Source organism: Paramisgurnus dabryanus, chromosome 5 (assembly GCF_030506205.2).
Source record: "Paramisgurnus dabryanus chromosome 5, PD_genome_1.1, whole genome shotgun sequence".
NCBI classification, from domain to species: domain Eukaryota; kingdom Metazoa; phylum Chordata; class Actinopteri; order Cypriniformes; family Cobitidae; genus Paramisgurnus; species Paramisgurnus dabryanus.
This window is the reverse complement of record NC_133341.1, coordinates 48414290-48426436: the sequence shown is the minus strand read 5'-3', so window position 1 is coordinate 48426436 and position 12147 is coordinate 48414290. Positions and strand designations below refer to the sequence as shown.

The 12147-nt window shown below is 36.8% G+C and overlaps 1 protein-coding gene across 1 annotated transcript; it reads right to left on the bottom strand.

Moving 5' to 3' along the window:
- Positions 1-8674: 8674 nt before the first annotated feature.
- On the bottom strand, positions 8675-11665 carry ccnb1 (cyclin B1). Its single transcript, XM_065284571.2, has 9 exons — positions 11534-11665; positions 11037-11177; positions 10852-10956; positions 10065-10247; positions 9829-9987; positions 9513-9749; positions 9298-9438; positions 9113-9223; positions 8675-9001 (listed from the first exon to the last, which is right to left on the bottom strand). The coding sequence occupies exons 1-9, from the start codon at positions 11552-11554 to the stop codon at positions 8900-8902; spliced, it is 1200 nt and encodes a 399-aa protein (XP_065140643.2). The 5' UTR covers positions 11555-11665; the 3' UTR covers positions 8675-8899.
- Between the last annotated feature and the right edge of the window lie 482 nt (positions 11666-12147).

Sequence of the window (12147 nt, the reverse complement as noted above, 5' to 3'; positions counted from 1 at the left end):
ACTCTCAACTGTTTGTCTGATTTGTGACCCATTTAATTTGTGTTTCCTATCTCCTCTTATAGACTCTTAGAGGTCAAATGAAACAATGGCATGGAAAATTATTCCTCATGTGTTTGCCTCTGTTTATAACATGGCACATGTCATAGGAAAGAATCTTAAAATTGTAGCAAAATAGACACGTTTATTAGAAATAAGAACAACAGTTTGCAAAAAGCCACAGCACTTGAGTGAGGAGGTAACAACAACAACATTAATAGCTACAATATGGTAACATACAGCCACGGAAAGTTTTTTTGTACTATTTATATGTATGTATTTAAGTAAATTGATCCCTTTTGTTTCATTCTGTCAACTACTGACAACATTTCTGTGTCTTAATTTTCAAGTGTCTTTCACATTTTTTCGCACTTTTCTTGGTACAGACGATTTTATCGGACACACGTTATCGCGGTTAGCGTCTGGGCGGAATTTTACTTCCAGTCTCTGTTTGTTTGGCTAGTGTCTAAACTGAACTCGGGAACAATACCTCGTCGAAAAAAAAATGTTTTGGTTTCCTGAAGATAAGGGCAGACGCCGATCATGGATCACCACTATGTGAAGGGATGTTTGCCAGCCGATCTGTAGTAAACATTGTGTAGCTTACATTATTTTTCACATACTGTAGATCAGTGTAGTTTTTGAAAAGCTTGATTTGAACTAAGGTTATTTTGCTTGTTGAAAATAAACTACTCTAAAAGGACTCTTGTTATTGATTCTTTGTGGAATTATTATTATTATTATTATTATTTTATTTGGCTGTGTAAGACAAAATAATTATAATAAATAGTGTCCTACCTGCAAGTATTTTAGTGTTGGCTATAGTATTTTCAATTATACAACATTTCTTTCTGGTTCTCGAATCTGATTGGCTTAGAGCTCTTCCCAGGCATGCAATATTGTACTGATAACATAACAGTAACCGCTTCACCGTTTGTATCATTCCCCCACCTACTGGTCATTTTAGTATTAGTGAGTGGGGCTTCTTTAGGAGCCATTCGCCAATCTCTGACTGGAAAAGCTGCTAACAGAGCACGCACACACGGACACACTCTCTGAAATTCTCATAAGGGGCACACTGCAAAAGAAACAAACTTTGCAAAGTTGCATTCATGGCAGGACTCTTAATTCAGTTTCATTTTACTTTTGAGTTTAGATCATGGGAAAATTGACTACTCAGAAATCTTTGTATGGCATTATAGGCAGTGTTAATGTTTTTGGTCTACTGATGAACATCAGCCATGTGACCTTTGCGTCGCAGTTGCCTGCCGCCATCTAGAGTACCTACCGAGTACCAGTAGGCTACTGACAAGCATTGGCTAGCTTACAATTTGTGGCTTTCTTATCTTTTACTGACTATGATTCTTACGGATATGGGAAATGGCTACGAAACACAACATTTCGCACCTCGACTGTCATGAAAAGAAACATTTACGATAAAACAACATATTATCATTATGGAACTATCCATCTGTACTCTCCTCCCTCCTTAAGTCGCATTCGGAGAGCGATACATCTTGACTGCCAAATTGCGGCGAGCGGACACCAAAACAACCAAAGTCAGTTGTTCAAAACCTTCTTTTTAGTAAACTCTGTGTACACAAACAATGCTCTCAATGATCGAGTTCACTTGTAGACTCACCTGTTTAAATTATTTGAAGCCTTAAAGTTCTGCATACTTAAGGGCATGGCCACTTGAGTGACGGGTGAACTGCCACTGCTATTTCTAGAATCGAGGTAGGCGAGCGTAGTTTCTGCAACCAGCATCCTCCGCTTCACCCGCTGTGATGCGCGGCCAAGATAGTGACAGCAAGCACTGTCTACTTTAAGTTTCATAAAAGCTCTTCACAAACATATGGGTGACATCACGGACAATCTTATTTATAGGGACTTTAATATTTTGTAATTATTTTAAACATTTAATTAGCAAGAATACCGACAGAGCAAGTTTGTGTGTATGGAGATAACCAACCATACTAAAAAGATCCAGCTAAGACCAGCATAAGCTGGTGAGCTGGTTTTAGCTGGTCTCCCAACTTGGTTTTAGCTGGTTTTGCTGGTGTAGCAATGGTTTAGCTGTGTTTTGGTCACTTTTTAAGCTGGTCTAGCTGTGTTTTGGCTGGGAGACCAGCTGACTTACCAGCTTGACCAGCTTTGCCAGGCTGGGAGGACCAGCTTAAACCAGCTACTGCCACCTTAAACGAGCTAAAACCAGCTGCCAGCTTATGCTGGTATTAGCTGGATATTTCAGTAGGGAAAACACTGGTGCATGTAAAATTACAGAAAATTACCTTGGAAACGACTCAACATTTCTTCATATAATTATACTTTTTAACAGCTTATAAGAAAAAATGTGACATCTGGAACCATTTTATTCTTCTGTTATTTGTCTGTCTGCTAGAAGGAAATCGTGGAGCTTTCAAGGAAAGCATTTTTATTAGCATAATTTTAAGTGAATCTTAAGTACTAATAATACTCATTCAGATGACATGTGATGACTTATGCTGGCACACAAACTGTGTATAGAGCTGTTAATAATTCAATAAGTAGTACCTAAGCTAGTAAGATGTAAATGAAGCTGAGAAATTATTACTCAGTGTACTGTAAATCTATTATTGGTTAATACAAATGCACCCAACAAAGTTCTATAAACATTTGAGATCACATAAGATCTTTTTTTTTTAAGTATTTTATTAGTCAAAATCAATGTCTTTATTTATAAATATGTCCTCATTGGTGTCAAATGACCTCTGCCAATTATCTGACTTCTTTGTAAGCTTAGAATTTCTTCTCTTTATTTACATTGAACAGGTAAGTCCAAGAAAGCTTCCATGTCCTTCCGCCATATTGAAAAACTAATAGCAGATATAGATAGCAGAGAGGGACAAAAAGCCCTAGCCTACCACAACACGTTTCCACAACGCATTTTCGTTCAAAACACGTGAACCAGCTGAAACTGACAATGCGATCAGTGCGTACATAACGGCTACGTATTTGCAACATGTATTTGGAAACGCGAGGCGCTAGAGAGCACTATTCGTTTGAATGCAAAATACAATTTCACCACTAGATGGGGGAAATCCTCCTTACTGTCCCTTTAAATAGTTCATATTAATACCTCAAAGGTACATACTGGAATAAAATGAATGCATATATGTAAATAAATGGTATGCATTAGGACCTTTTAAAAGGGTACTGCCCCAGTAACAGCTTTTAGAGAGTGTAATATGATATGTAATTGGGCTAACACCATTTAAAATCCATTAAACATCACCATTATTATCTATACAGCTTGACTGTGCATATGGCGCCACAGTGAACAGCCTGTGTTATCTATCTATCTATCTATCTATCTATCTATCTATCTATCTATCTATCTATCTATCTATCTATCTATCTATTCATTCATCCATCCATCCATCCATCTACCTCATTCATGCAACCTTGAGTGACTCCTACAGATCAGCACCCCCACACTATATCATTACGTCCCATGGGATGGCATCTAGCTCTGTGGGTTTGGGTGACATCATTAATGGAGGTCTAGGCAAAGGCAAGGCTCCTGCATAATTTATGAGCTTTGCATTCTGCTCTGTTATGACCTGGCCAGCCAGTCAGACAAGGACCTTCTCCCTGAGTGCCTTCGGATCAGTGAAGAGGAAACTAGCCCTTACTGACTTTACTGAAATCAATAACTGCTGTTGATGTGTGCATGGGGGGAAACCAGACATGTAGAGTACGGAAGTCAGGGCTGGGGTTTAACAGAATTAAGATAACACCTGTCTCTCCATTTTTTTTTTACTTGATCTTTCATGTTAGTTGTATTCTTTGAGCTGATCTAATGAAATCGTGATGGTGCCAAGTGACAGAAGCTCATGGATCGTGTTACAAGCAACATTTGTGTTGAATACGACAATGGGGGATGTACAGAAACAAAATACTAGGGGGAGGAAATTTGATTCTTTTATTATGGTAACTATTTTGAGATGGTGTCTTACAAATGGGAGATATGTGCAGATATGTGCATGACATAAGAATATGTCTTGTGAGGTCATGCCCTTCAGAAAATCAATGAATCCGTTAAGGGTTACATCATTAAGACAGCAGCTGAGGTAAATAAATAATGCATAGAAATATTCTTAATGTTTATGAATGAAAGAAACCGATCATAAACAAATCATGTAGTTTTTAGGAATAGTGCCGCTTAAAAGAAAACAGCAGATAACTTGGATGATTACACAGACCCTGTCAAGCAATGTAATGTACACACACACACATACATACCTTTCTGAAGATTTATGACACCGAGGTGATGTGTTAAAGTCATCCTTAAAGGTTGAATGGAAAAATTCTCCTCTGCAGATTCATCCAAACCATGAAAATATCAAGCAGAATTATTTGTAGCAGGGTTTTAACACCGTAATCACAAAAATCACATGTTTTTGTGACACACATGAGTTTTTACTTATTTAACATCCAAAAAGAGTGTTTTATGTGTCTTTACCATGAAACATTATACATTTTTTCCAATATGTAATTATACATAGGCACAAAATTTATAGTTGCATGTTTGTTTTATTTATATGTAAGTTTTTGTTATAATGTTAAAATATATTTTGTCATTATGTTGTCACGTGGTTGTTTCTTGTCTGCTATGGGAAAAAGTATTTTCCTATACACAGACTAATCTTTTCAGTATGCAACAAGGCCACAATGTTTACACAACAGAGCTGGGAAAGGATAATACTTTTTTTCAACAAATTACAGTTTTTCCTCTGTCGCTTTGAAGCATTTCTCAAATCATTCTTAAAGTGTGCAAATAATAAGTTCATTTCTCAGAACAATTCCTACAAACTGCACAACACCATGGGTGTCCTTCATCCTTCAAAAGTACATTTTTACTTCTGCAATATGTCAGTCCCCTCAAAATGGCAAGTCCCTGTGTAATTGTTTATAAACAAGATTCATGTTTATTCAGGTTTAGTTGCTTTGGCGCATTTCTCACATCAGAAATAATTTTTTTAAAACACTTTGTTCAACCACCACATCATCAAGTCGGTTGTGCACAACATAAAAGCAGTTTCTTATTGTTTTGGACAATTTGAAAATGCTTACAATAATGCAGTTGATACAATTATCCGCTCTTTTTTATACAATTTCTTGCTTGCAAAATACATTATACTGGTTACACCTCAAAATATTTAGAAATTAGTTCATTGTACAAGGCATATCATGCAAAATTGTTGACCTTTATGTCATAATCTGTTACAGAAAATATGTTACAGTTACAGAAAAAAATTATTTTTTAAATTTGATTTGTTCTGTATTTTTTTTTTCAAAATCACAATGTGTGTTATTTGGTGAAAATGTAAATTCATGCACAGTCATCAGCGATTGAGAAAAGCTGTAATTGGACCGCCCGCCACCAAAGGCCCGATGCCTGTTCACACCTAAAAGCAAACGCTGAGGTGCGCGCACAAAAGAACACTTTCTTCCTTTCATATGCCATAGAACAGCAGAGGTCTGTAAAGTTCAGGAAGCACATTGGGCTTTTATTTGAAAATCTATAAATTCTGAAAATGAATGCCTCTGTGTTTATTTATGCATGGTGTTCCAGGCACCGAGAGAAACTGCGGTCCCGCTGCCAGCTGTGCTCTTATTAGTGTCTCTCAGTCCACTCCACACAGTTGTGTCAGCACCTCATTCAAATGGGTTCCTGTTAAGAGATTCAGAGATGAGACGTGCAGATGTGATCAATCTCGTCTGGAGTCTAGAGTTATCTATTTATATCTGGAATTCAAAATGCGATGGTCTGCATTAGCAGGGCACATCCTTTGGATTTGGCTTACTGTTGTAGTCACAACAAATGAATTTATATAGGTTGTACCACTTTTTAGAGGGTTACCTGAATGCACCCAAAGTGGCATCATGGATTGTATGTCATGTATAAATAGTAATATATTGTTGTTTTATTTGTGAATCAACACGCCTTTTGGGCCTGGAACAATGAAGCTATCGGATTTCATGGTTATGACTAGGAATAAGACCCTATAGCATTTATTAGGAATGATCAGGAATACTATACAGAGATTGAAGAAAGATGGATATTTTAAGGGGTGCGTATTTTCCAATAATGTTATTGCCTAATGTGAATTTTCTGCATCTACACATGGTTGTTTCTTTATGCTTAACTGTTGCGTTCGATCAATGGCATACATTGAAACATCAGTGCTATAGCTAAAGAATTGTTGAACCGTAGCTCTATGGCTCTTAGTTTAATGAGGAATCTGTCTTGTAAACTGATCTCACTGCCCAGTCATGACCTCAGCCTGCGAGCATGAGTTCTCAGCCTGGACCTGCATTTACCGATCCAGCCTGCCAGAAAAACTAAGACTCATTATCATCTGTCCCTCAGGAGCACAACCACTACGGGTGGAGAAGAGGAGATAAGCTTTATCCTTTAAAACAAGGAAGCATTCATAGTCAATTTGGGTAACAGCAGTGCTGTGTGTACCACATAGAGAGACCAGACATACTTGACCAGACATACATATGTGCATATGTGATTTACATTAAAATATCTAACTGCCTAAACACTTTTTCTTGCAGCAGTTTTATGGATATAAATGTATTAAAACTATTTTTGTAAACTCTATTTAACATATTTGATTAAATATACTATTATTAAAATATAAAATATAATGAATACTGTCTTCTTTTCGAATATTTGTAAAATCACACAATTTAAATTAAATTGGGTTCCCAAGATATTTGTTTTTATATAAATCTTTAAATGTAATTTAAATATCCTTTTTTTTTAATGTAAAAATTATTTGATATTTTGTATACCTTCTGTGGTACCTGAAAAGCTATTATTATTTAATATATGTGTGTATATGTATATATAGCAAATTTTTATTTTGACAATTTAGATATAGTGCATACGCAGTGTAATAATAAGCTTGTTGTCAGTGTTTGTTAAATAAACAGTATTTTCCTGTTCAATTGTAAAACAAATTCAATTTGATATTTAATTTATTTGGTGCACAAATAATGAATAATGCCCTTTTTTTTTTAAGTTGGTTATGCAGTTGCTAATGTAGGCTTTAAGACGCCTTCAACCGTGTAGGCTAAAGCAGTATTCAGTTACTGTCTGTGTGTGAGGTTTTTTGTTCAAAGTATTATGGACCTTGATAAAACAGCTCTATAAGATATATATACTCTCATATGCTGTCAGAAATCAAAAAAAATATTTGATATATAAAGAGATGTGTCCTTGAGGACTGTCCATTGATGCTGACGCAACAGACTACTGTAGGAAGGCTACTCATCACTCATATTGCCCTTTAAAAGTGGGAGGGGTCAATTCAATTTATAGTGCTTTTTTCAGTAGGCCTATTTTGCATTGTGAAAAAGCAGCTTTATAGTAAATACATATGATTACAGACAGTAGAGACAAAATAAAAAAACAGAACATTAGGAAATATAAAGAATAAATGATATTGTTGAAAACGTCTCAGGTCAAAGCTTAATTTATTACGCTGCTAAACAATAAGAAATGGGGAAAACAGACTAAAAGAAACAAGTATATAATCTAAATTACGAAACATTAATATAAACGTATTAACATTATCATATATCTAATAAAGCCCTTTGTTTACTTAGGAATGCTCTCGTTCTCACATCTCAAAGTGAAAGTGTGCCATCTACCGGCTAGAATACAGTATTACAATTCACAATGGAGTAGCTTTTGTTTACCTTTATTTTGCAATTAAATTTAAGGATTATATGACACAACTTTCCTAGCCAATCATCACTTCTCACTTTAACATCTTATCCCCAAGACATCTAAGAATATTGGTTAATTATGAAAATCATTAAATGCTAAATGGTTGAACCAATCATAATCTGTTAAGCATATTTCAGTTCATGATCATAAAAATATAAATGATAGATGAATCTTGACTTTCACTAATGTCCCATAAAGGCAATGCAAGTTTATTTATATAGCACATTTCATAGGTAGGCTAATTTAAAATGCTTAAAAAAAACATTTGAAAGAGAAAAAAATGAAAGAAAAATCAGCAAAAATGTAAGAAATATATCAAATAAAATAAAAGATACAGAAGTTTTTGAAATAGCAATTAAAAGGTAAAAAATGGTTTCATAATAAAAATGACTGGGATAGAAGTGCAATAAGTGTGAAGCACAGTGCTTATTCGGTGCAGTGTTCAAATGTTTTTTATCTAGATTTGAGTAAACCCTTGGTATCACTAACTTGATCCTAATGTTCGGAGTAATCTGTTAGGTTTATATCCAATTAGTTTGTCTGCAATGTATTTAGGCTCTAAGCTACTGAGTGATTTATAAACTGGTAATAATACTTCAAGATCCATTCTAAATGTAACTGGAAGGACCTGAAGAGGACTGGAGAAAAGTAAAATCAACTTCTAACAAAAGAACGCAACACACATAACTCTGTAAATTTGAGTTTACAAACTATTATCGTAATAGTTTCCAAAAATTAACATCATTTGTTCATTGTTGGAAATGGACAGAAGAGACCATTTGGGATGGTGGCAAAGCATTTTTGCAGCAAATGAGGCTATAGGTATCAAATGAAAATTGAGAGACAGACTTAAACTTTAAAAAGGTTTATTTGAAAGTAAAATGTACAATGTACAAGCCAAGGTTTAATAAACACTTGGAACACATTAAAGACAACCTATGCGCGATCATGGCAGTGCAGAAGAATCTGTAAAACGCTTTAAACATTAAAACTTCCAATAGTAAAAGCATGCATAAGTTACAATTTTTACAAGGTAGCACATAGTGCTTAAGTCTCTTCAAAATATCCCCCACACTATGAGATTTGCTTGGCCAGCTCTTTGATCAAGGGTGATTTAAGCTGAGAAATGGAGGCAATTCTCATCTGCTTCTGACTGGAGTACTTGTTCTTTACAGCCTGGAAAAGCAGAAACACTTCAGTGAGCCATGTCAAGTGCAAAAATCTAACCAGATCACTTAAAAACATACAGCCAAGTTGGCCGGATAAATCAGAACCAAAGCCACTCACCAGATGCTTTGAAAGCCCCTCATTGACCCTTACAACATTCTTGGCAATGTGCTGCATCACAGGAACAAGCTGATCTTCACTGTAGCCCAGATAATGCTGAAGCGTAGGGGTCTGCAACAGGGTCACAGAAATAAAGGTTAGACAAAACACATGTTAAACGCATCCAACACAACTACGGCACTCACCCATTCTCCACACTTGAAGACCTTCAGAGTAAGGGCATAAGCTGCACTAGCCACTTGGGAGGGAGGAAAGTGAATCATGTCATAATCAACCATGGTGAGCTCCAGAAAGTACTTGGCCAATGTGTGATGCTCTGCAGTAACCTGGAAAAAAAGTGCTAGCATTAAAACCAGTTGAGCCAGTTCAAAACAAACATTAAGGCACAACTCATTCTTACATCTCCAATCTTTGAAGCCCTCCTGAGGAACTGTAGAGGCAGAGGTCTTCCAAAGCCAAAGTCAAGAACCTTCAAGATCTTCATCTCCATGTCTCGTATCTGAGCAGTGGTGTAGGCACGGTCAGTCACAAAGGCGAAGTCTGCAATCTCTGGTGGGTACATCTCCTCATACTTTGAGGCAACGAACATGGCGGTCACACCAACAAGCTGCAATTGCTTCTTTGGAACTGGATTATCCTGGTCGATGAGAAGGACAAGGGTTACATTAGGGAAAAACAGTAACAAAGGAGCTTTTTACAAGTGTGCAAAATCTTACCTGCAGGAAACGATCAATGATGGCAACTGTCATGTACATGGTCTCCTGCAGCAGCCTGAACTTAATCTGGACCTGGACGAGCCAGTCAATAAGAATGGCACGCATATTTCCTGTAACCTCTCTTCCTTCCAGATATTTTGGCCTCACAGCTTGCTCAGTCTGTAAGAAAAAGCAAAGTTAAACACTGCTCAACACATCCCAGTAATAAAGCACTGAACACAGCATGTGTGGCAAACCTCAAGCTGGCGGAGATACAAATAGATATCCTTGACGTATTCGCTACACAACATGGGATTATCGTAATCATCTGCATCCACATCCTTAATGTCGAGCAGAACGTCAGAGAAAGCCTGACACAGATCATCTGAAGCACAGCCAGAGGTCTCCATGGGAACCGGAGAGGAGGGCTCAGACAAAACCTGCAGATAAAAACTAAAGTGAGTTTGTGCACTACACCTACAGTTGGCTCTTAAATTTCTCTGCAAGCAATATCGTAATTGATGCAAGAACACAAAGTACTTTAAGATACATTACACATAAATTACTTTAAAAGGTACAGTTTACCCAAAAACCAAAATTCTGTTATTTCTCACTGGTTAAGACCTGTATACATTTCTGATGAACAAAGGAAGATTGAGGAATGTTGGCATCAAACGATCACAGGCCCCATTTACTTTCACAGTAAAAAAAACTAAGGAAGTGAATAGGGTCATGAACGGTTTGGTTACAAATATTCATCATCTTCATGTTTATCAAAACAGAGATGCATACAGGTTTGTAAAATCATGAGTAAATGACAATTTTCATTTTTGGGTGAACCATCCCTTTAAAAAAGGCAAATGTAAGTGCATTGGTGCTTTGCCATGTTGACAGCCAACAATAAGATAAATAGAATAAGTTAAAGTCCTATACATCAGGAATGGAATGAGGGCAAGTAAACTACGAGTTCACATTTCAGTTGTAAGCAAGTAACTTACAATACTGGTTGAATTTCCGCTTTAAGGCTTTACGTATCGGACTCACCTGAACGTCATTCTTCTTTACTTTAGTAGGAGACTCCTTTTTAAGAGGCTGAGCTATAGGCAACTTCTCGGCCACGACCTCGGGAACGGGTGCAGCCTTCACATCCTGGATAACAAAATACAGTCAATGCCTTGCGCACACGCACCGATATTATAAGACACATAACAGAAGTGATCGAGCGTTACCTTTTTCCTCAAAGCCTGTCTGGTCTGCGGGTTGTTGCCGATCTCCCCCAGCGCGGCCCTTGGTCTCAGTCCGGGCTTGTTCGCTACAACTGCTTTCCCAGGCAGAGCGGTCTGATTTTCGCTGTTGGCCAGCCGGGTATTCTGCTCAAATGCAAGCCATTACGAGCAGCCACAAGTTTAAAATTGCAAAAGGAAGTGTTAACATAAAACAACCCGAATCCAAACAAATGTAGGGTTATACGAAATAAAGTTCAAAAGGGAAATTGGAAAACTGAAGACACCAAATTATGCACAAATTCACGTTAAACACCCTCGAACCATGCAAATGTATGATAAAGAAAACGCCATTTAACGTTAGCGTTATATACACACACACACATACTCACTATGAAAACTCAATACGTCGAATTAACACAAACTCTAAACAAACATAAGAAATTCAACATTCCCATCACTGTTTAAGCATTACGAAGACATAAAGAGTAAAGAAAACTTACCCTGGTAACACGGAGAGCCATTTTGTAACCTTGTTGCTGTGAATCGATGAACAAACTGTTTGATTCTGCTAAAGCAAGCACGATGAAATGCTGTTCCTGCCCTGTGGTTTAAATTGTTGCTCTTTCGAAGCTGATTCGCTGCGTTCGAAAATCAGTGAGCCCTGATTGGCCGAGCTGCACCTGATATCAATGCGTTTCCAAGACAACTAAAGACCATGTGACGAAAGAGGGCGGGGATACGAGTTAAATGCGTTCTTCTTCTAGTGCTCTATCCGTTTGCGTGCTTTATACTGCCATCTTTCGCTTTTTTCTTTAAATGGTTCTTATTTATTCCACATTTCTCTATTAAAGGGATAGTGCACTTTAAAATAAAAATTCTGTCATCATTTACTCATGTTGTTCTAAACCTGTATGAATTTCTTTTTTCCGATGAACACAAAAGAAGATATTTTGAGAAGTGATGGTAAACACACAGCAGATATTGACCATTGACTTCCATAGTAGGAAAAACATATTTTGAAAATATTGTGATAAATGATGAAGAAAATATTTTGATAAATGATGGTAAGCACACTGTTGACGTTACCCATTAAATTCAATTTCCATTGAATTCT